The sequence below is a fragment of the Hyperoodon ampullatus genome (assembly GCF_949752795.1).
Source record: "Hyperoodon ampullatus genome assembly, chromosome: 13".
Taxonomy (NCBI): Eukaryota; Metazoa; Chordata; class Mammalia; order Artiodactyla; family Ziphiidae; genus Hyperoodon; species Hyperoodon ampullatus.
In genome coordinates this window covers 36,423,443-36,449,088 of record NC_136926.1, presented here as the reverse complement: position 1 = coordinate 36,449,088, position 25,646 = coordinate 36,423,443, and the positions used below count along the sequence as shown (strand labels likewise).

At 34.9% G+C, this 25,646-nt stretch overlaps 1 protein-coding gene across 1 annotated transcript in view; it reads left to right on the top strand.

Annotated features, from left to right (window-relative positions):
* Positions 1-25,646, top strand: part of SMCHD1 (structural maintenance of chromosomes flexible hinge domain containing 1) — a gene marked incomplete at both ends in the record, with an annotated part of 126,481 nt that overhangs the window by 78,868 nt on the left and 21,967 nt on the right. Inside the window, 12 exons of the mRNA XM_079717929.1 lie at positions 2,499-2,666; positions 5,777-5,902; positions 8,054-8,133; positions 8,360-8,517; positions 10,855-10,970; positions 12,019-12,083; positions 17,237-17,324; positions 17,950-18,081; positions 18,977-19,126; positions 23,974-24,100; positions 24,270-24,389; positions 25,359-25,444. Coding sequence (XP_079574055.1) covers positions 2,499-2,666; positions 5,777-5,902; positions 8,054-8,133; positions 8,360-8,517; positions 10,855-10,970; positions 12,019-12,083; positions 17,237-17,324; positions 17,950-18,081; positions 18,977-19,126; positions 23,974-24,100; positions 24,270-24,389; positions 25,359-25,444 — 1,416 coding nt within the window. The remainder of the gene's footprint in view (positions 1-2,498; positions 2,667-5,776; positions 5,903-8,053; positions 8,134-8,359; positions 8,518-10,854; positions 10,971-12,018; positions 12,084-17,236; positions 17,325-17,949; positions 18,082-18,976; positions 19,127-23,973; positions 24,101-24,269; positions 24,390-25,358; positions 25,445-25,646) is intronic.

Here is a 25,646-nt window from a genome sequence, read left to right as displayed (position 1 = left end):
CTTATTCTGTTCAGTTTATATATAACAAAAAGTTGGGGGAAAAACAAAAATAAGAGAGATTTGATTTCAGTGTTTACAATGAGAAATTATAAAAGGCATTAAAATAAGTTTTATAATGAAAAATTTTGAACATATGCAAAGATAGAATAAATAGTATAAGTAATTCCCATGATCCCATCAGTCAGCTTCAACATTCATCACTTCCTCCTTATCTATCACTTTGAAGCAAATTCCATACATCATATCATTTCATCCTTAAATATTTTGATATGAATATAAAGATAGTTTTTCATGTAGCTATTGGAGTAAAATTTCTTGGTGCTCAGTCCTTGCATTAAATAGAATGCCTGGGAGAAAACCAGTGGTGAAAGTTTGCAGCTGTGCAGCTAATTGAGATTAGCTTGAAAAATAAGAACCCTGGTGGAATTATTTCAGTTTAAAACAAGCAAGGAAACACAATGTATTCTTCTTGGAGAGATTAAAGGCAGTTTTCGAGAAAAGATGTTGGAGTTGAGCCTTCAAGGAACCTACCAGGCTCGAGTAGGTCAAAAAGAAGGAATTCTAAGGCCCAAGTAAAGTTGAATCCATTTAGGGCATTTAATTGTTTTTAAAACTGTTCTTCCTTTTGGAGCCTCCATTATACCTTTTACCCGACAGAGTGATCATAATAGCCTCCTTATTGCCCCTCCCACCTAGAATTTCTGTTTCCACTAATCTGCTGGGCTATTATTTTCTAGTTTTCAGAACACCACTTTCACTATATCTTAGCACTGCTGAGGAACTTTTAATGGTCTTTTGTTTACTGTGAAAGATCAGGTTTGGGGCTTCCCTGGTGGCGCAGTGGTTGAGAGTCCGCCTGCCGATGCAGGGGACATGGGTTCGTGTCCCGATCCAGGAAGATCCCACATGCCGCGGAGCGGCTGGGCCCCTGAGCCATGGCCACTGAGCCTGAGCGTCCGGAGCCTGTGTTCCGCAATGGGAGAGGCCACAACAGTGAGAGAGCCGCATACCGCAAAAAAAATAAATAAAAAACTGGTTTTAATATGCCATTGTTTCTTAAAATCATCTCCACATCCTCATAAAATGTACTGCTCTTCTGAAGTACATTCCCTTGATAATATCAACATTAGACCGTAGAGAGTGCCTTTCAGAATTTTGTGTTTAATTCTATTTATACTCATCTACAATTTGTTAATGCGCATGCAAATTTTATTTTTAAGATAGGAGGTAAAACCAGAATAACTTTCAAGATTACTTAAGACATCACCTCTTCAAAAGGGCATTTGGGGGCTTCCCTGGTGGCACAGTGGTTTAGAGTCTGCCTGCCAATGCAGGGGACATAGGTTCGTGCCCCAGTCCGGGAAGATCCCACATGCCGTGGAGCGGCTAGGCCCGTGAGCCATGGCCGCTGAGCCTGCGCGTCCGGAGCCTGTCCTCCACAACGGGAGAGGCCACAACAGTGAGAGGCCCACGTACCGCAAAAAAAAAAAAAAAAAAAAAAAAGGGCATTTGGTGTTTCACTATTAAATGTGGGATTCTATAGACTTCACATATTTTGAACTTCTCAATATGTTGTACTAATGAATGCTTAATTTGTTTTCCAAATAATGAAAAAACTCCCCTGCACTCAGTGGGCTTTTGGGGGAGATTAATTTTTATTGTTTTGCAATGTCTTTTTACAGAAAATGTTCTACAAACAGTTGTTTCAGATCATAAAACATGACATTTTAACTGATTTTTTAAATCTGCTGGAATATATTTGTACTTAATGGAAATTTAAGATGATGAAATCATTAAGGGTCACTATTAAAATGCGAATACTACAGTGCTCATGCCAGTATGGAATCAGTTTATCTACTTCAGTCACTTGGCAAAGATTATAGGCTAGTGTCATTGATTCCCATTGACAGATGTTAGGCATTCTAAGTACCAGCGATGCGGTTGTGACAAGTCAAAGCCCCTGCCTTCCCAGAGATTACCTTGTAATGGGAGAGCATATAACGGGTAGGAAATGAGTGGCAGGAAGAAAATTAAAGTGGGCTGTGGGAATAGGGTACCATCATATAGGGTAGTCACAGAAAACCCCTCTGGTTAAGGTATTCTGTGAGCAAAAACCTGAAGAAAAGCCATGTAGGTAAAATGTTGCAATCACAGGGAAGGAGCGAGTGCAAAGGGTGTTGGACAAGCACGTACATGGCTACTTGGGGAATAGAAAGGAGACAATGCAAGTGTAAATAAGAGGGAAATTAGGAAAATATCAGGAAAAAGGACATAGCTTGAACCTTCTAGATTTCTCCCTCACAAAAAAGAATTTCAGTTTCTCCTCTCAAGGAGATGAAATTCAAGGAACTCCAGTATTGGCATATGTGTAAGTTACTTGCTGTTGTTATACCAGAAACACATCTGTATGCACGTGGGTGGTGACAACATTTTCTTTCATTTTTCTGGAAACCAAACATTATCTCCCTTTTTCTTTTCAATGTGCTTTTCCTCATTAGGAAAATACACAAAGTATAAGTGTGAGAGGCATCAAATTTATTCCAGGTCCCCCTGGAAATAAGGATCTTTGTTTTACTTGGCGTGAGTTTTCTGACTTTATTCGAGTGCAGCTAATTTCTGGGCCACCAGCCAAACTTCTCCTTGTAGACTGGCCAGAGTTAAAGGAGGTAAGTACCTTCCTGCTTTGATTGACAGAATTTAATATCACATGACTTATTGCTTCAAAATGTTTACATTTTGTTGTTGAAGTAATAACAGTAACAAAAGGACAAAGTAATATGAATTTTAATACTTCATTATTTAATTCATCACTGTGCCCTCATTTGTTTAAAAAAGTGTAATACTTCAAATTATAAGTACTTTATTATAATAGAAAATTTAAAATATGCATAAAAGTAAAAGAAGTATAATAAACCCCCAGTTTCAACAGTTACTGATTTTTGCCCAATTTTATTTCATTGTTCTCTCTCACTGACTTATTAAAAAAATGTTTTTGCTGGAATTTTTAAAAGCATACCAGATATCAAGTCATTCATTATATCCATAAAAACTTCAGTTTGCCTTCCTATGCAAATAGTTAAATCTTTTTTTTTTTTAACATCTTTATTGGAATATAATTGCTTTACCATAGTGTGTTAGTTTCTGCTTTATAACAAAGTGAATCAGCTATACGTATATATATATCCCCGTATCTCCTCCCTCTTGCGTCTCCCTCCCACCCTCCCTATCCCACCCCTTAGGTGGTCACAGAGCACTGAGCTGATCTCCGTGTGCTGTGTGGCTGCTTCCCACTAGCTATCTGTTTTACATTTGGTAGTATGTATAAGTCCATGCCACTCTCTCACTTCATCCCAGCTTACTCTTCCCCCTCCCCATGTCCTCAGGTCCACTCTCTACGTCTGCTTCTTTATTCCTGTCCTGCCCCTAGCTTCTTCGGAACCTTTTTTTTAGATTCCATGTATATGAATTAGCATACGGTATTTGTTTTTCTCTTTCTGACTTACTTCACTCTGTATGACAGACTCTAGGTCCATCCACCTCACTACAAATAACTAAGTTTCGTTTCCTTTTATGGCTGAGTAATATTCCATTGTATATATGTGCCACATCTTTATCCATTCATCTGTCGATGGACACGTAGGTTGCTTCCATGTTCTGGCTATTGTAAATAGAGCTGGAACGAACATTGTGGTACATGACTCTTTTTGAATTAAATACTAATTACTAATACTTAAATACTAATTTTGCAAATGTCTGTCAAATCTGTTACCTTTCAGTTGTCATTCAATTTTTAGAATTCTAATTTTAAAATGTTCACATTCTGGTGTTCAGTTATGGTGTGGCAGGGCCTTATCTGTTGGTATGAAAGCTTATTTTTTTCTAATGGGAAATGATCTCACATGACCGTGGTAGTAAATGAAATTATCCTGTAAAGGAACTGATCATCTAAGAAAAGCTTACATACACTGCACCCTAGTTTGAGATTGCCCTTTTTTGATTTGTGAGTTTAAAAAAACAGATAAACTAGTATATGAATGTCCTTTAAAAACAATTTTTTTTGTAATACTGTGTTGACTGAAGGATTTCACTGAAAGGCGAGTGTACTTATTTTTTATCTGGAAGCACATATATTGCATAAATCAATACATTCTTTGTGCCTAATGATGTCAATAAAGGATTTGTTGACTGTGTCATGGAATAATTGTATACATTTGAGGTGGAAAAAATCTTTACATGTTCATGTTTTTATATGATTTTGTAGGAGGGGAATATAAAAAATAATGACAGCTTGTTAACTCAAAAACTTATTACAAGATTTATTTGCAAATACCATTGAAATCCAACAGTTTTAAAAATGAAACCTAAAACGAATTTCTCATTCTGTTAAGAGATACATTATATGTAGGTGAGCTTGAAAACGTAGTCATTGAATATGTGGTTTTCCTAGAATTTCCTAATTTAATTTTTGACCTACCGTCCCCCTATAGGATCTTTAATAGAAAGGGGGAACTGATTTAACACCTAAGCATGATAAACAGAAAAAATGTATTAAATATACACATATATTCTCTCATTTAATCTTCAGCAACATTATGATGTATTATCATTCTTTATAAATAGGAAACAAGTTCTGAAATATTACATTACACGACAGTATTAAAAAGTGGCAAAGTGGAAAAGGGCAGATTTGTATTCATGAACATTTGATTTTGGATATACTACCCAGAAAAATGTTCAACTAAAAGCTTTTGCTACAAGTCATTTACTGAAAGATATTTTTAAAAGTAGTTACTATTTGATGGATAGACAATTATGTAATTAGGAATAAAGACCCTGTAGTGTTTACATTTGGAAACATCAGCACTTTTTATATATTCAAGCTTTTTATAAATTTTTGCAGGTAAAATACAGTCTAGCCATGAATATCTTTTGGTAGTCAAGCATTTAAACTGAACCAGCTTCAAGGGTATCTTTTTTTTAAAAAGTCCTAGCCCTAACACATTATTAATTTTTCTCCCACTTTTAGCAACCTCCTAACGTAATTTGGTAAACAACTTCCTCAAGTAAGGTGAGGGGTGGAGGAAGCGGAGGGAACATTATTAGTAGGAGAGAGATGATAAATCAGCTTTCCTTTTTCGCTAGTTATATCTTTACTATCTTCTTTTTTTTTTTTAACTTTTAAAATCTGACACAGAGGATTGGACTTTCACAGGTTTCTTGCTTGACAATGTGTTTTCTTTTGATATATCCAGTATTAATAGGTTGGCACACAAATTCGCAGAGTTACACAGGCCTTACGTGAAATAATGGAAAAGCAAGAAACATCTTAAGCCAACAAGACGGTGTAGATTATCTGTGACTAGTCCTGTTTAACCAAGAGTTGGAAAGCTGTGCATTATTGCTTCGTGTAGACTGGTAGAGTGCTGACAATTGATGGAGGAGTTAAACTGTAGATGACAGTGCTAAAGATGAGAACCTAAGATAAGCTTCTGTTTCCAAGGAAGTCCTTCTAATATGTAAATTTTAGAATTCTTGACTGGCTCTAGAAGCCAGTAATGTCAAATGATATTTTCCCGTTTATCAAATTTTCAATCATTTCTCTAAGAAGAGGATCATTTGTGACAACATGATTGACTTTCAGAAGTTTATTTTAATTGATGAAAGGAGCTATTTGTAAATAAAACAGATACATTAAGTGATTGTTTCACTTAAATAGTAATCATACTGTTTGGCCTATATGTTTTAGTGCTTCTTAAAATTATTATATCTGTTCTAGTCCATTCCAGTGATTAACGGAAGAGAACTACAGAATCCTCTCATTGTTCAACTTTGTGATCAGTGGGATAATCCAGCACTTGTGCCACAGGTTAAAATAAATCTTATAAAAGCTAACAATTTAAAGGTAAGTTTTAAACATTCTTAAATATTTTCACTTACTTAAAATTCTGGCTTTCATCCTCAGGATCATGTCTTTAGGTGTCACATTTCTTTTTTTTTTAAATAGTCTTATATAATCTTCATTATTGCTTAGTTTAAGTTAACCTAAAATTTTTAATAGTTAGTTTGAGGAAGTATAGTTTATATCTTGCAAACAGTGTAACAAGGGGCAACATTCTGCAGTTATGTCTGAGTGTTTATTACACAATATTAATAATATTTGGATTTCAGATTAAGAATAGATAATGCTGACATCAGGTGAATGATGGCAGATACAATGACCTGCAGTATGGGTTATGAAACAGGTATTATTGGGGAAACTTACAAGCCCTAAGGGTGAGGGAAAAGAGTCATGCGAGTAGCTGTACTCCACCTACCTTTTGGAGAGCTACCAGGGCCTGGGCATAGCTGTTGGACCTATACTGACTTGTGTTCTAGGGAATTCGGCAAACATGAACATGGCCTCGTGATGTTTGGGCACAGACATAGTGCTTGGATACCGGGAAGTCCAAGATTAGGTACCAAGTGTTTACATTAGTATTGGGGTAACCAGGATGTAGGGGGGACTTTGGATGCCTGGCACAAAGTTTATGCCCTCCTGCAAGGGGAAAGGAAAGGAGCTGCCAGTCCCTTGCAAAGTTATATTTTCACAAGTCTCTCCTGTTGGTTGAAGGGAATTCATTTGTCCCAGCCAGGTTGTTGCCAGGCAACACAGAAGCGAGTTCTTGGAGTTATCTTTAGCCAGGCTTGAGTATCCCTCCACAAATTTTATAATTTTAGTGGATGCAAAAAGTTGGTATTATGTAAATACACAGTTCACTTGAAATTAATCCATTAGTTCATTAAGAATCCCAGTGGGGATTTTGTAGGACTCAACAAGTTTATCTTAAAAGCTATACAGGAGGGAATTCCCTGGCAGTCCAGTGGTTGGGACTACGTGCTTCCACTGCAGGGGGCACAGGTTCAATCCCTTGTCGGGGAACTAAGATCTTGCATGCCATGTGCGCGGCCAAAAGACAATAAATGAAAATAAATAAATAAAAGCTATACAGGAGATTAAAGTGCCAAGAATGACTTGTGATCCACATGAACTTATTTTCAGAGTAAAGTGGAAAGGGTCAGAGGTCTTAGCCTGTCAAAAAAAGACTACACTATTGCTGCTATATAGCCTGAAATAGAAGGCTTACTTCTCTGGCTTAGCAACAGATTTAGGACCCAGATGGAAGAAAGACTTTGAGAAAGATAAGTTTGAGAGAAGATGGATTGGAGGGTAAATGAGACAGGTACAAATATAGGGTTTTATTCTAGCAGTTCAATTACTCTTTCTCACTTTTGTCTCACCAACTATTGCTTTTTTTTTTTTTTTGGTCTGCATGTACCATAATTACCTAATCTTCAGGTTCCATTAAACAGAAATTGGGTATTAGGATTTAGGAGAGAGTCTGATTTTCCTGCTTCTACAGTCTTCACATTTACTTTTGTTCTTAATGTTTGCTTCCAAGAGAGTTAAATAGTGATTATTTTCTACTGGTAATAAGAGTATGATCCTAGTTTTTTAGAGAAGCATCTGCAAAAGACTGAAAGACTCTTCTAACCAATGATTAGGAAATGTGGCCACTGATTCTTAATCACTTAAAAGTAAAAGCTTGGTTATCAATGCAAAAGTAGTATTTCAACAAAGATTTAAGAAGCACATCTGAGTAAATATTAAGAGAAAGATGAAGTAACTAATGATGGACATGGTATTATGCCTTGACTTGAAATTATGTATGTGTGTTTATGTTTATTTTTCCTGCGCTGACTCTCACAACCCCCCAGTTTTGGAATATACCTTCAGTGTTTGTGTGACCAACCTTCACTTGATATATCAGCGTTATTGAAACTGAACATTGAATTCTGCAACTTAATAATTGAAATACACAAAATTCTAGTTTAATTGAGTATGAGTGATTATTATCCTTTGGATTATGTGATTACGTATTATATCATTTCAACTAGTTCAAATTAGACAACTTTAGATTTTAGACTGTGTGCAAATGTAGCTTTTTAAATAATAATAGAGGAAAAGAATTTGATTCCTAAAATTTTCTAATTAACCGTTTTGTTTTGTTTTTAGCTCACTCCTTCAAACCAACAGCATAAAACCGATGAAAGGGGCAGGGCTAATTTGGGAGTGTTCAGTGTTTATGCCCCTAGGTAAGAACTGAAAGTTTGATAGTTATTGGTATTATAGAGGTTGATTTTTGTTATTACTTGATTAAGTTAAGAGTAATAACTAGCCTTCTATTTAGCGATAGTCAGGAGTTGGAATGGAACAGGAGTAGAGAGGTTTCCTAAATGAGTTAAACTTTGTATAAATTGTCACAGAATTTTTAGTTATAACTAATGAAGTTTGAACCCCCTTCCCCTTTTTTCTTTTTAGAGGAGAACATATTATGCAGGTTAAAGCCATTTATAACAAGAATACCATAGAAGGACCCATAATTAAGTTAATGATTCTTCCAGACCCTGAAAAACCCATTCGTCTCAATGTTAAATATGACAAAGATGCTTCCTTTTTAGCAGGGGGTATTTTCACTGGTGAGTAATTCACAGTTTTAAAATAAATTTGTAGTATTAATTTACCTCTTACATTAGTGGAATAAATTATTTATCCTGGGTGTTCAGCATGATAAAAAAGCAAGCATGTTGTGGCCTTTCAAATAAGAAAGTACACTTGACTTAGCTATGTCTTCTGTCTCCCCTATATCCTACATTCCTTTAATGGTCAAGAATGAACTAAAAGTTCATATATAAACTGATAGCTTAAGATAATCAGTTTGTGTTTGTTCATTCGCTGAATTGTGAGATTCTGCAAAAGAAGTATGAACTGCTAAATGGCAAAACTGTGGGGGTATGTTCTAAATTTGTTGCACTGTTAAACCAGACAGAACCAGGACTGTTCAGCTTAATTTGGATGGAAATGCATCACATCATAATTTACAATTAAAGATATTTCAGAACAACAAACATTTACTGAACACCTGCTATGTCCATCCACTATGCTAGACTCCTAATTCCAGTAATGAACATGACAGTTTTCAATGAGTTCAGTCTAATGTAGGAGATAATCAAGTAAGCAAATGATTTCAGTGTAATATGGGAGGAGCCAAGTCAATAGGAAATCGTATTTGCTTTGTATAGGTAATTTTCTTGAAGACTTTGGTTTTCTTGAGAGGATGAATTCCTGTTCATAGTTACAAGCAGTGAAAGAAGCAGACCAGAAATATTTAAGATTGAAATATTAACAATAATTTTAAATAATTATAGCCTTTGAAATCTGTTAAGGGAGATAAGACCTATTTCCTGTGATTAAAAACTGTAATAGGTGGGGCTTCCCTGGTGGCGCAGTCGTTGGGAGTCCGCCTGCCGATGCAGGGGACGCGGGTTCGTGCCCCGGTCCGGGAAGATCCCACATGCCGCAGAGCGGCTAGGCCCGTGAGCCATGGCCGCTGAGCCTGCACGTCCGGAGCCTGTGCTCCGCAGCGGGAGAGGCCACAGTGGTGGGAGGCCCGCGTACTGAAAAAAAAAAAAAAAAAAAAAACACTGTAATAGGTGACAAGTGAATATTACAGGTGATAAATATAAGGGACTATTACAAGTAATAATAGTTTAGCTACTGTATGCTATTGAAAATCATAAAAGAAAGTAAACATTGTATTCTCAGACTACATAAAGCATATAGGTTTGTAACCATTTGGCCTATTCTAGATTGCTGAATATCTGTAGTCTAACCTTTTTTTTAATTTATTTTTTATTGAAGTATAGTTGAATTACAGTGTTGTGATAATTACTGCTGTACAGCAGAGTGACTCGGTTATACATATAAATACATTCTTTTTCATGTTCTTTTCCATGATGGTTTATCACAGGATATATTTTTTTAACGTCTTTATTGGAGTATAATTGCTTTACAATGTTGTATTAGTTTCTGCTGTATAACAAAGTAAATCAGCTATACGTATACATATATCCCCATATCCCTTCCCTCTTGTGCCTCCCTCCCACCCTCCCTATCCCACCCCTCTAGGTGGTCACAAAGCACAGAGCTGACCTCTTGGTATGCAGCTGCTTCCCACTAGCTATCTATTTTACATTTGGTAGTGTATATATGTCAGTGCTACTCTCTCACTTCATCCCAGCTTACCCTTCCCCTTCCCCGTGTCCTCAAGTCCATTCTCTGTGTCTGCGTCTTTATGCCTGTCCTTCCCCTAGGTTCATCAGAACCTTTTTTTTTTTTTTTTAAGATTCCATATATATGTGTTAGCATACAGTATTTGTTTTTCTCTTTCTGACTTACTTCACTCTGTATGACAGACTCTAGGTCCATCTACCTCACTACAAATAACTCAATTCCGTTTCTTTTTATACCTGAGTAATATTCCATTGTATATACGCCACATCTTCTTTATCCGTTCATCTGTCAGTGGACACTTGGGTTGCTTCCATGTCCTGGCTATTGTAAATAGTGCTGCAATGAACATTGTGGTACCTGTCTCTTTTTGAATTATGGTTTTCTCAGGGTATATGCCCAATAGTATCACAGGATATTGAATATAGTTCCTTGTGCTACAAATAACACAGTCTAACCTTTTTGGTCTTGCTTGGCAGACTGTGAAAATAAGACAAAGGATTATTAATAGCAAAGATGTATTTATTAGATTTTTGTGGGAGATTGAGCACTGGAGAGTTACCTGTTATGATTAAGTTCTGTAGACAAATTGTTGGGGAAGACTAATTAAAGAATAGTTTTATTTCTTCATTAGAATTTTATTATTAACACTTAAACAAGATGTATGCTTTAAGACATACAGTTATTTAGCCAAATCCACTAATTGAACTAGAAAGAAAATAATTTTTTAATGTTCATCATTACAGATTTTATGATTACTGTTATTTCTGAAGATGACAGTATCATTAAAAATATTAATCCAGCACGTATTTCCATGAAAATGTGGAAACTGTCAAACAGTGGGAACCGACCACCAGCAAATGTGAGTCATAGAAAGCATTTTAGAAATTAAAAGTAGCTCTTACATTTAACATAAAATTAAATGTAATTTAATATAAAAATGCAGTGTGTATATCCTGGAGAACTAGAAAGTAACCCATTCCATCACTTAGGATTTTTAAAAGATGCTTCAGAGTATGTTTCAGAATTAAGTCTAAAGAACAGTAGCACAAGGCAAAAAACTAAATACCACTAAGAGATAATACAGAAAGTGAGAGAAGGAGATGTGATTGATAGACTACAGAGTAAATTAAAGAAGGGGGTAGAGTGGAGAGAACAGTTTGAGAGTCCGAAGCCTCACAGTCCAATAGAAATACAATACCAGCCACACGTGATACTCAAATTCTGAATTCTGCTAGTAGCCACATTAAAAAATAAAAAGAAATAAAATTAATTTTAATATAGTTTTAAACTAATATACAAAAAGTTACCATTTCACCATGAACTCAATACTTTAAAATTTAATAATGATATTTTACATTCTTGTATCTTTCCAAGTCTTTGAAATTTGGTGTGTATTTTGTGCTTACAACACCTCTATTTGGACCAGTCACAATTCAAGTGCTCAGTAGTTACATGTAGTTATTGGCTACCATACCAGACAGTGCCAATCTAAAATAAATCTCAAATTGGAAACTAAACCAAGCTATATCAGGGGTCCTGATTTAATGACATCTTTCAGGATTTATGGTTCAGTTTAGTCATCTGTTTAGGTAACTAGCTTCCTGAATTTATACCATCAGTCCCATCAAGCTGCTTTTACCTTAAAATTATGTCACCACCTTTAAGATCTGTTTTGTGCCCTTTAATAATTAATGGTATATCTTTCCATCGTAACTAATCTCACTTTTGTGTCATACATGCATGGTAAAGATATATACATGTAGGGGTGTGTTTGTGTGTATTTATCAATCCAGATGTGATCTGGGTTCACACTTGGTGAAAGGAAAAATAAATTTTTATTGTAAATACACTGTGTTTAATGTTTGTGATTTCTCCGTCTCCCCCTTCTTTCCTACTTTTCCTTCTAGGCAGAAATATTTAGTTGTAATAAAATAAAGGATAATGACAAGGAAGATGGCTGCTTCTACTTCAGGTATTTCTCAAATTGTTTCATATTTTAATGCATATTTTGTTATGAAGTTAATCAGCCTTGGCAACATTTGCCTGCTAAGCTAGGGAGAAATAATTTATGATTGAATAGAAAATGTTACTTTCTTAATTTTTTGGTCAGGAAGTTTTTTGAGAAAATATTTTGTTTGCAAACTTTGGGAAACGGTTTGGGGAAAGATTGTTGTGATAGATATATTTGTTTTCGAAACTATCAGAAACATCAGAAGAATTCTGTTGTCAGAGCACTTTATATTTTATTCTATACAACATTTCTGTAAGTCTAAACTTAAGATCTTATGAAGTAAAAAAGCTGAACTAGGTTTTTATTGTTTAACTATGTGACTTTGAATGTTGCTTCTTTAGTCTGGACCTGTACTTTGAAATCTGAAAATGGTTTTGGAGAGATGGTGTCTAAGGTTTCTTTTATTTATTAGAAATGTTTCTTTTCTTTTAGACTAATAATTGCTTTGTTTTATTTCTTTAAGTGTATAGTTTATTAAGCCATATAGAAAGCAAAAGGTACAAGTATAGATATAAATCATTGTTACAATAATACCAGCATTTACAATTACCTGTGTATTTACCTTTGTTGAGGTATTTATTTTTCCATGTGGCTTCAAGTTACTGTGTCTTGTTCTTTCATTTTACCTTGTAGGACTCCCATGAATATTTCTTCCGGGCCAGGTGTAGTGGTAATGAACTCCCTTAGCTTTTGTTTATCTGAGAATGTCACTGCACTGTGTAGCACGCAGGATCTTATTAGTTCCCTGACCAGGGATTGAACCCGTGCCCCCTGCAGTGGAGGTGCAGAGTTCTAACCACTGGACTGCAGGGAATTCCTATCTGAGAATGTCTTAATTTCTCCCTCACTTTTGAGGAACAGTTGCTAGATGTAGGATTCTTCGTTGACAGTTCCTTTCTTCTAGCACTTTGAAAACATTGGCCCACTGCCTTCTGGCTTCCAAACTTACTGATGAGAAATCTCATCATCTTATTCAGGATCCCTTGTATGTAATGATTTGCTCTTCTCTCGCTGCTCTTAATATTCTCTTTTTCTTTGTCCTTTGAAAGTTTGTAATAATGTGTCTTGGTGTGGGTCTCTGAGTTTATCTTACTTGGAATTCCTTGAGCATCTTGTATACTTATATTCATGTCTTTCATCAACCTAGGGAAGTTTTCAGCCATTCTTCAAACATGATCTCTGCCCCCTTTTCCCTCTTTTCTCCTTGAACTCCCACAATGTGTATGTTGGTCCACTTGATAGCATCTCAGGTCCCTTAGGCTCTGTTCACTTTCCTTCAATCATTTTTCTTTCTGTTCCTCAGACTCTGTCATTTCCACTGTCTTATCTTCAAGTTTGCTAATTCTTCTACCTTCTCAAATCTGCCTTTGAATACCTGTAGTGAAATTTTCACTTCAGTTACTGTACTTTTCAGCTGCAGAATTTGTTTTTGGTTTCCTTTTAAGTTTTCTCTCTCTTTATTGATAAAGCCTGCATGCAGCAACAAAGACCCAATGCAGCAAAAAATAATAATAATGATAATAATTTTTAATTGAAAAGTTTAGCTATTATGTATTTCAAAAATGCTTGCCTTGGGGCTTCCCTGGTGGCGCAGTGGTTGAGAGTCCGCCTGCCGATGCAGGGAACACGGGTTCTTGCCCCGGTCCGGGAAGATCCCACATGCCGCGGAGCAGCTAGGCCCGTGGGCCATGGCCGCTGAGCCTGCGCATCCGGAGCCTGTGCTCCGCAACGGGACGGGCCACAACAGTGAGAGGCCTGCGTACCGCAAAAAAAGAAAAAAAGCTTGCCTTTTTAAAAATTAGTTAATTTATTTTGGGGGGTCTTCGTTGCCATGTGCAGGCTTTCTCTAGTTGCGGCTTGCAGGGGCTACTCTTTGTCACGGGGTGCGGGCTTCTCATTGCGGTGGCTTCTCTTGTTGTGGAGTATGGGCTCTAGGCGCGTGGGCTTCAGTAGTTGTGGCACATGGGCTCAGTAGTTGTGGCTCATGGGCTCTAGCGCACAGGCTCAGTAGTTGTGGCACACAGGCTTAGTTGCTCCGTGGCACGTGGGATCTTCCCAGACCAGGGATCGAACCCGTGTCCCCTGCATTGGCAGGCGGATTCTTAACCACTACACCACCAGGGAAGTCCAATGCTTGCTTTTTTTTTTTTTTTTAATAGATTATTTTATTTTGAAAATACATCATAATTTACTTAACTATTCACATATTTTGGGCTAATTAGATTATTTCCATTTTCATTATTATAAATAACATTGAAATCAACATCTATAAACAACCCTTTTTAGTTCCTTAAGCTAGATCATTTCCTTAATTTCTCTTTCAGATTTTTCATCATTAGTGTGTAGGAATGCAAGAGATTTCTGTGCATTAATTTTGTATCCTGCTACTTTACCAAATTCATTGATTAGCTCTAGTAGTTCTCTGGTAGCATCTTTAGGATTCTCTATGTATAGTGTCATGTCATCTGCAAATAGTGACAGTTTTACTTCTTCTTTTCCGATATGGATTCCTTTTATTTCTTTTTCTTCTCTGATTGCTGTGGGTAAAACTTCCAAAACTATGTTGAATAATAGTGGTGAGAGTGGGCAACCTTGTCTTGTTCCTGATCTTATTGGAAATGGTTTCAGTTTTTCACCATTGAGAATGATCCAATGCTTGCTTTTTGAGTCTATATCTTACTGTTTTTTATTGATCCAACTATTCTTTGTTACTTTCTTTTTTTAAAAAAATTTATTGTTTTTATTTTCATTTTCTATTCCTCATTAACTTGGTAGTTTTGCAATTTTTTACTATTTTCTAAGTGATTCTGTTTATTTTTTAAATTAATTAATTTAGGGATTACAACATGCATAGTTGACATATCAGTGTCTAAATGGCAATTTACATTTTGTACCCTCTTTTTGGTCAGTGCATGAATCTTAGAACACTTAAGTTCCATTTTCTCTCTCCCAACTTAACATGCCTTTGTTGTTGTGTATATTAAGTCTTTCATGGCATTATTATTTTATATAGTCAGTGTTCATTTAGACTTTAATTCATTTATCCTTTCTGTTAATCTTCAACTCAGGGCTTCCACCTGGGATCATTTTTCATCTGAGGAAGTTCCTTTAATATTTTCGAGTGCACAGCTGCTGGTGACAGATTATCTAATTTTTACCTAAAAATATATTCCATCTTCATGCTTGAAAAATATTTTTCTGGACATGATTTTCTAGGTTGGCCATTTCTTTCTTGCAGTACTTCCAAGCCATCTTTCACTGTCCCATCATTTCTGTTGAGAAGTTAACGATCAGTTTTAACTGTTGTTACTTTGAAAAGTCATCATTTACCCTCCTTTTTGGTTGCTTTGAATTTTGTTTTCAGCAGTTTTACTGTGATGTGCCTATGTTTGGATTTTTTGAAATTTATCCTGTTTGGTTTTCATAGGCTTTGATTTTGTGGTCTTTGTTCAGTTTTTTAAAATTGTCAGCCATTATTTCATCAAATACTGCTTCTGCCTCATTCTTTTCCTCTTCTCCTCCTTACACTCTTATTTACATGCGCTTAGTCCTTATCGTATTCTCTCTTACCCTCTTTTCTCTATTTGCCATATTTTTGTCTTTCTTCATTCTAGATACTTTCAGCTACCTTCAATTAATCTCTCTCTGTTCAGTGGTATCTAATTGCTATTAAATTCATCTTTGAATTATTAATTTCCGTTTGGTATTTTTAGTTTTTTTTTAAAGGTCCAGTTCTCGGTTGGAATTTTCAGTTTTGTCTTTTATTACCTTGAGCAGCAATCAGAGTTTATTGAAATCTGTCTGGAGTTCGTTTTGGTCTGTTTTGATTGTCTCTTGTTTCTTTTGGCTTTCATTCTGATTCTCTTGCCTCTTCATGTACCAATTTATTTGGGGTTTTTTTTTTTTACCATACTTTTTATTTATGCATATTTATAGAAATAATTTGAAGTGTAAGATGTTCTCTTTCTCCAGATGGAGTTTACATTTGCTTCTGTCTGTTGTCTGGGATAGACACTAGCAGTCTATTATCATTTTGGTCCGTTTTCAGAGATTGAGATAATTCTAAGCTCAGTTGCTTTTCCCTTGGGAGCCTGTCTGCTTTAGGCCCACCTCTACTCCTAAGATATTCTCCCAGGAGTCAAGCAACCTTAAATATGAAACTCACTTCCCAGGGTCTCCATGCTATCTTGTATCCTGCTGAGTCATTTTTTTCACTTTTGCTTATTATCTCTCAAACATTTTCAAGCAGATGTCTTTTTTAATATGGTTACCTTCATCCGGAAGTGTTGGTCTGCCATTTGGGAGCAGAAGTCTTGTTTCATTCTTACTGGAACTCTATTAGGAATTATCCTCAGAGAAAACACAACCTAGAGAAAGGTTACATAATTTTCTCCAAGGTTGTGTGTATGTTATAGGCAGAATTTCAATTCAGATGTGTGTTCACAGCCTTTGTTTACTACATTATGCCAATATTTTGAGAATATGAATGACATGGCAGAGCCAACTTAGAGGTCATGAACCACATTGCACGTATCAGACAAGGTATACCGTAGACTGTCGTTCATATATGCATTGTGTTTGTGACCAAAATAGTCTAGTAAGTCTACCTCTTACTAGGTACTGAGTTCTTTATTGATAATTAAATCACAATAAATATATTCTATATATATATATAGTTATATATTTAGAATATATAAATGGAAAACAAAGCAACATAAAAAGATCAGCTGGATAATCTATAAATTCACAATATAAAACTGAGTAGGAAATTTGTGTAGAAATGAAGCAAAATTCACTTGATATATAATTCAGCATTTTTTGTGTTTACTTTGTCAACTTTGTATTCCTGTTTTTTCATTTTTTGCCACTGTGTTCATTTTTGAACACAGAGTTTGTGTTCTAGATGTTTTGGGATGGAATGTCCAGGTAAGAGGGATCTGGAATTAAGCCTGATATTGCAGGAAATATTTGGTGAATGAAGGTGAATGTAGTAATAGTAACTCTCCTCTTACTCATTTACTTTTTGTGGAAGGAAAAGAAATGTTAATGTTTTGAATTTCTTCCCCTTTTATTTAAAAGGTTTCAGTGATCTTGTCTCTTTCTTTTTAACTTAGGGATAAAGCAGTTCCTAACAAAGTGGGGACATACTGTATCCAGTTTGGTTTTATGATGGATAAAGCAAATATCCTTAACAGTGAGCAGGTTTGTTTATTCTTCTTATGCATGGCAGTTAGCTTTAGTTAGCTTCACATTTTCTTGCTTGGTTGAGGAGTGTGTTGTTTTGTTTACAAGTGAGTTAATTATTGGTTGAAAGGTATAAATAATGCCATCTTCAGGAATTTTAGCATAGTCCATACTTAAATTATGTTGATTAAATTTGACCGGATGCAGAAGTTACTTTTCCATCCCTCTTTATATCGAGGACTCAGTTAGTAAACATTTTAATCTATATCATGGTAAGGTTGCTCCTATCAATTGTACATGAAGATGTTTCAGTTAATAACATTTCAGGTACTAAGATTCTAGATAATGAAGTTTAAGGTAGTTTAACATACATTATCTTCATTATTGCTACTGCACTAAATTTTTTTAATTACATATATTTTTAAGTGTTTCTAAATTTGTTTTTAGATGGTAAACATTCAGAAATTAATCCGATATGCCTTTTATCCTCAATTTTTACAAGTTGATTAGTTTTAAGAATTTAATGGAAATACGTTTTAGAAGGTAATATTTCATTTCATTTAGTATATGCTCTCTATTTCTTCCCTTCATCTTTAATACTAAACCATTAATGTATTGTTAATCAGAGTGCTTCTTTTGTTAGATTATAGTGGATGTTCTACCTAATCAACCTGTGAAGTTAGTTCCTGAAATTCAGCCAGCTACACCAGCTGTTTCAAATGTTCGCTCAGTTGCCAGTAGGACCTTGGTCAAAGATTTATATCTTCGTATCACGGTAATGTTTATTTACTTCCAAATTACACAGGGTAACAAGAAAAATTATTCCTAGTTTTAGGGTACAAGATAGTTGTTATAGAATCATATCTGGATTATTCAGTTTAAGTTTATAGGAAAACTTTGTGAAGATAAATGCAATACCTATCAATATCTTTATACTTGAATACAAAGAGAGAATGTTTAACATTATACATAAAATCCAGATATACTAAGTATACTCAAAAATGCAGAAATCTGCCTACCTTTCCTAATATATCTTTAATCCACTATCTTATATATGCATTTATGAATGTGTGAAGTAAGTTGATTCTTCAATGTCCGTTTCACTGAGGGGCGGGAAGTAGTTAAAGTATTTATTTTGAAGAGATCTGCTCTCATGGCTGATCATAATGAGCTCCTCAAAGCTTCCAGTTACCCAGAGGGTAAGCAGCAGTAGTGCTGCTAAGAATATTAACAAAAACATGTAAGACACACTAGTGGCACTTCATTTTTATGAAAAGTTTGGCTGATAGAGTACTTAACTCCTTCAGTGTATTTTCTTGTTTTAGACACATGAGTTGTTCTTAAACTGGTCTTCCCTAGATCATATATAGATGCTGAAGGTATAGTACATAACTAATTTTTAAATGGGAGTCCTTTTAATAGAGTTGGGAGCCACTGTATTAGATGGAAGCCATTGTATTAGATGGTTCTTCCATGGTTTCTGGGCTTACTTCCTGCCTGTGGAGCACTTACTCTGAAACTGAATTTTGTGTTTGGAGTAAGAAGGATCAGGATGATTTAATATTTGGGGCTTTATAAATAGGTCATATTTCTGATTTGTCCATGCCCTTCTCTGGGTTTAATCTTTTTCTACTTCTTCTAATTAGTTACTTTTTGTTATTTGCTTTAAGGATGACTACAACAATCATACTGGAATTGATTTGGTTGGCACTGTAATGGCTACCATCAAAGGTTCTAATGAGGAAGATGACACCCCACTCTTTATTGGGAAAGTTAGAACACTTGAATTTCCCTTTGTGAAAGGTTCAGCTGAAATCACGGTAATATTTTTGTCTTCCGGTAGATAAGGTTTCTATATTTAATATTTTTTTTTTTTTTTTTTTTTTTTTTTTTTTTTTTTTTTTTTTTTTTTTTTTTTTTTTTGCGGTAGGCGGGCCTCTCACTGTTGTGGCCTCTCCCCTTGCGGAGCACAGGCTCCGGAGCACAGGCTCAGTGGCCATGGCTCACGGGCCCAGCCGCTCCGCGGCATGTGGGATCCTCCCAGACCGGGGCACGAACCCGTGTCCCCTGCATCGGCAGGCGGACTCTCAACCACTGCGCCACCAGGGAAGCCCTATATTTAATATTTTAAACCACAATATTACAGCACCTGTTATTTTGTATGTATAGCTATGAAGATGTCCTAATTATAGCATTAAGTTGGAAAGTCAGCTAAAATATTTTGAGATTTTGCTCTAAGCTATTACACACTGAACCCATGATCATTGTTACTATTAGAAAGAACCTCTTTTCCCCTGTGGATGACTGTTTTCTGTAACTGGAGTGATTTTAACTTCAGTGACAGTTTGATATTCATGTTTCATTGAAAAGCTACCATTCTGTGGATAAAAACAGAATCAAACATAGCCCAGGTAAAATGTACATGTATCTGGGAAAGTTTAGTAAAACCAGCTTACCTTTGTTATTCATTTTTTTTCCAAAATGGAAATAGCTTTACTTATATAAAAAATACACAGTGCAAGAACATCAAAAATAATCACTATATTATCACCCTTCAGAGATATTGATGATTAGCAATTCAGTGTATAACCTTCCACACTTTTCTGTGTATACACTGACACTTCATGGATGTCCTGTGTGAGTATGATTTATATAGACATGGAGGAGGGTGTAAAATTTCATTAATATAATAGAACTCTGCTTTCATGAAAATCTTCTTTTCTTATTTAACACATCCTTGATACATTTCTTTACCAGCAAGTATAAACCTACATCATTGTATTGATCATAATTTATCTGATCAATCCTAAGTGAAAATTTAGTTTCTTTGCAAAGTTTTATCAACAGTGCTTCCATCAGCTTTCTTCTATGTATATCCTTTGCACAAATCTGTTTCCTTAAGAAATTGCTAGAAATAGAATTGGAGATAGGGAGTGTACATTTTTAGCCTTTTGGTAGTTATTGCCAATTGCCTTTCAGTTTATATTCCCACCAGAAATACGTGTACATTCTCATATTACCAACCCTGAATAGAATGGTTTTTAAAATTCAACCACTCTTCCTATTGTTAAATATTTTCTTTGTTACTAGGAAGGTTTGAACGTTTTTCATGGTTTTGACCTTTGTAGGATTGGCCCTTAACTCTCTTTTTTTTTTTTTAACATTTTTATTGGAGTATAATTGCTTTAAATCCCTTAACTGTTTTTCTTCTGGGAGATTCATCATTTTCTTCTTAATTTTATATTAAAGATGTTAATGCTCTTTTGTGTATAAGTAGCTTTTTCCTGAGTTTGTCTTTTAGATTTTAGCTTTGTTTATATCAGGGCAGGAGGAATAGTTGTATTCACAGTGATAGCTCTTGTATTCTTAGGCCTTTAATTTTTTTTATTGGTCTTGATTTTATTTTTATCTTTTTTTCAAATTCATTAACTAAATTTTTGGGTATCATTTATTGAATAATTCTTCCTGTACCAATAAATATGAAATTTCACCTTTTTTGTATTTTTTTGTTGTTGTCGGTGTTTATCTTTTTATCTAATCCAGTGCTAAAATCACATTGTTTTAGCAATATTAGGCTTACAATTGGGGAAACTGCCAGCTTGTACCTGGCCTAAAGTTCAACTTGTTGGTTGGTCTGGCAGTAACCGAACATTACAGCATTTCCATTTTAATTAGTTCTCAACATTTTTAAAATTCTGGAGTTTTCACGAAGAGATTTGCATTCTTGATTTATTCGGAGAATTCTAAAGACTTGGCAGTACGGGGCCAAGATCTCTTAAAGCAGCAGGATTTTCCGGTCAGCTGCATCCATGCTACTTTTCATCTCTTGACATTGAGAACAAGTGTCAGTTGCTACTTATATTTACACTTGTTCTCTTATTTTTATCATAGTGGAGGGTAAAGTGAAATTTTCTTGTACCCTAACAAAAATAAGGTAATGAAAACCACAGGTTGAAAAACAAAGAAGGGTGGGGAAGACATGTTGAACATGCAGAGTTGGTTTGTATTGGAAGAACACGCGTAGCCCACTACCTATATCCTGGTTACCTCTGTCCTGTTTCCTTGGCCCCGCCACAGGCATTTGAAATTAGTTACCCTGCTGTACACATCTCTGAGGCTAAGACGGTGACTTAAGCTATTCCCCCACAGCTGCATATGGAATCTCAGCTTCATGTCATGCATATGAATTTCCACTAGAGGTTCCTAATATCACACTGAATAAGCAGAAATCTCACAGGTCCTACTTGGCTCCTGACCCATACATTAATTTAGTAGGTCTGGGGCAGGGCTTAGGAATCTGATTTGTGCAGGTGATTCTTATCATTAGGGACGTTTAGGAAACACTGGTATAAAACACAATCATTTGTAAATGTTCCCTGTTTGCTTAAAAAGAACTTGTACTGCTTTCTTTAAAGTTTTAATCTAAATTTATAATTATTCAAGTTTGTTAATTGTGTTATTCAAATTCTTTATATTATTTGCCTACTTGATCTGGGAATTTCTGAAAGAGATGTCTAAGTTTTATTCTGCTATATATTTATCCTTTTCTCATATTCCAAATTGCCATTTGTGTATGGATGCAGTTTTGGACTCCTCAGTTCTCTTCAGTTCTGTTATTCCATGTATCTTGGTAAACTGTACATCACAGATTACAAACTATAAAACTTTGAGATAGGAAAGGCCTCCCTAAACAGGACATAAAGGAAAAGATTTTATATTTAACTATATATATAAATAGAGGATTAATAATATATTGGTGTAACAATATACTAGTACAGTATATTGAACATATTTTTAAAACATCCTAAAGAACTTCCTGCAAATCAGTGAGAAAAAAGACAATCTAGTAGAAAAATAAATGACCAAAGAACAGAAGCAGGCATTTAATGGAAGAGAAGGTATAAATGACTAATAAACAGGAAGCATGACCTCAGTACTAATCAGGGAAATGCTAGTTAAAACAATAATGACTGGTTGTTTTTAATACATCATTTTAGAAGAAAGAAGTATTTGATTAATAGTAAGTGTTGGCCAAGCATCAGGGGAACTGGATATTCTTATACACTGATGGTGAGAGGATAAATTGATGTAGCCTTTTTGAAGGGAAATTTGATACTACCTATTAAAATAAACTTTTAATAAGTCACTATAGGGACTTCCCTGGTGGTTCAGTGGTTAAGAATCCACCTGCCAATGCAGGGGACACAGGTTCGATCCCTGGTCTGGGAAGATCCCACATGCTGCCGAGCAACTAAGCCCGTGCGCCATAACTACTGAGCCTGCGCTCTAGAGCCCCGGGAGCCACAACTACTGAGCACATGTGCCACAACTACTGAAGCCCACACACCTAGAGCCCATGCTCCGCAACAAGAGAAGCCACCGCGATGAGAGGCCCACGCACCGCAAAGAAGAGTAGTCCCCACTCACCTCAACTAGAGAAACCCCGCACACAGCAATGAAGAACCAACACAGCCGTAGATAGATAGATAGATAGATAAATTTATGGGGGAAAAGTCATTATATTTCTCTATTCTAGAGAACACACCAAGAAGTACTGAAAGCTACTTTCTTTGCTGTATTATAAATAATAGCTAAAAAATTTTAAATGAAATGTTCATCACCCAGTGAAAGGATATTATAGCATATTGTATCTATATTATGCATAAATGTAAAAAATTGGTATTTAAACATTCACTTGAATTGATTGACAGATCAAAATGAGTGCTGAAAGCAAATTGCTACAGTGTAAAGTATATGTTATTTTTAAAGTGCAAACAGTTTTATTTTTGTGTTTATATTCAGGTAAATACATTGAAAACAGCTTTCAGAAACTAAGTGGCGGGATTGGGGATTGGTTTAATGATGGACTTATAATTTTATTATTTCGTGGATTGTTTTACAGTGTTCTATCAATTTAGATTTTTTAAAATTTTACATCTGAATTTTATTGTGGTCTAAAAAAACAAAACAACTAGTACCTATTGTTTCCTTGTAAGACTGAAAAAGTTATTTCGGATATAAATATTTATATTGCATTATTTACTAGTTATATGTTATGGTCTCAAAGTATATCAGAAGTTTGTGTGTGTGTGTGTGTGTGCGCTCATTAATGAAGACGAATACATTAAAAAAGACAAAAAACAAATCTTCAGAGCTTTTCAGGACCTTTTGTTTGGTCACCTGGGACTGGTTGGGTCTACTTCCATGGTAACAGCTGTAACTTAAACTCAGCATTGGGCTTTGTGCATTTCTTTGTGATTATTTTTATAACTTTCATACCGTCAGCTGTTTTACACTGCTTGAGCTTAAAGGTTGGAATCAGGAAGATACTTCTAGTCAGGATATAAGTGGCCATTGATATTTCTGGCCTGGAAAGATACTTTTTCTTATAGTTTTCCATTGTATATAATTTTTGCATAAGCTATTTATTGATAAGATAATTAGACTTTCAAACCAATAACAAAAGGTAAAGAGTTCTATGTCTTGGATGGTGCTGCTGATGTTTTAATGAATGCTTAATGAATCTCACAGGTCAGTCAATTTTGCCTTTGCCTTTAAAATTTACCACTTACTTGAAAACAGAGTACAATGAGATATATAGCATTTATACATTTACAAATACCTTTTTAAAATCTCGTTTTTCCTTACTGCTTTTTTCTTTATACAGAGTCTAGTTCTGGCAGAAAATAGTCCTGGAAGGGATAGCACTGAGTATTTTATTGTGTTTGAGCCTCGGCTGCCAGGCTTATCAAGAACATTAGAATCATATATCCTACCATTTATGTTTTACAATGGTAAGTTTCTAGGAAAATAGAGGATAAACTCTTAAGTTTGTGGTACTTTATATAACTTGGTTTTGCTCTCCATTAACATGGTGCTTACTAGTTATCTAATCATGTTATGACATTTTGGAAAAGTCACAATTTAAAAATTGAAGTAAATTATCTGAATATTTTTTCTTAGATGTTAAGAAGCAGCAACAAATGGCAGCACTTACAAAAGAAAAGGACCAATTATCTAAGTCTATTATAATGTATAGAAGTTTATTTGATGCCAGCAAACAGCTTCTTGATGAGATGAAGTGTAAGTCATTTTGTGTTCAAATGATGCTTTGGGGAATGGTGAGGTAGAAGGTTGAGGCCATGAGACACAAACATTGTCTAATTTCCTGAACTTAGAAGTAAACTGCAGGACACGGCAGAAAGGTGGTAGTGATGGTTTATATTACTCATCATTCGATCTTCTTAAGATGAAGTATTCCTGCATTTTAAATAAATGTATATCTTGTTTACCTACAAAAATTTGAAACTTTTACTAGAAATCTGAATCTATAGAAATTTAAAGGTTTTGACATAACAGTAATAAGGTTTATATCTAGCTCTAGCATTTGGCAAAAGACGTTGGATGACAGTATCACTGAAGAGTGATATGTAATTTAAGTTTTAGTTTGAGCCATGTGACTGTGTGTAGTTCAATTTTTAAATATCTGTACCAAAAAAATCAGAGAAATATGTAATTTATTTTTTAATAAATACATGGAATATTTGCTACAATTTTTAATAATGTTACTGTATACTGTTTAAGACAAGGCATTTGCTGAGTTGTGCTCTATTTGTCGGATTTTTTTACAGGTCAAGGATATTTAGAGGATAATAGGAACTAAGTAGAGTAATGAAATAATACACAATTGGTAGCACTGAAAATTTGTTTTTAAAAAGTCCTATTTGTTTCTTAAAATAACCTTATGCAATTATGTATAAATTATGTATAGTCATGTGGATTAGAATTAAATAGCTTTTCCAGGATTACTTGTGGTTTGCAACATATCATAATACCTCCCTTAGCTTCATTAATTTTGTTTTTTATTTATGTGTATTAGAAATGAACTTTAATTTTAGATTTTAATTTAAAATTTCTATAATACTCTTCATTTTTCATTTTAGCATCAATCATTAAAAGGAAAAAAACAAGGGATTGAAAACGTTCTTCAAAAACTGTATTTTGGGGGCTATCACAAATTGATAGTTTTTGTTTGTTTGTTTTTAATTTTAGGCCAAGTTGAAGAAGCAAAATTAAAAGAGGCCCAGTTGCGAAATGAACTAAAAACACACAATATTGACATTCCTACAACACAACAGGTACAGTTTCCAAGTATATGTGAAAGTTTTTTCTTTTTAATTAAATTCTAACCTATAATTTTTTTTTACCATTCATATTTTATTAGGAATGTTATGTACACTGTTGTTTTAGGGTACTAAGCCATATATGGATTATAATCTAGCCACTTACTAGACATTAAAATGGGCTAACAATGATGGAGTGCTCTTTTCAAAGAAATTG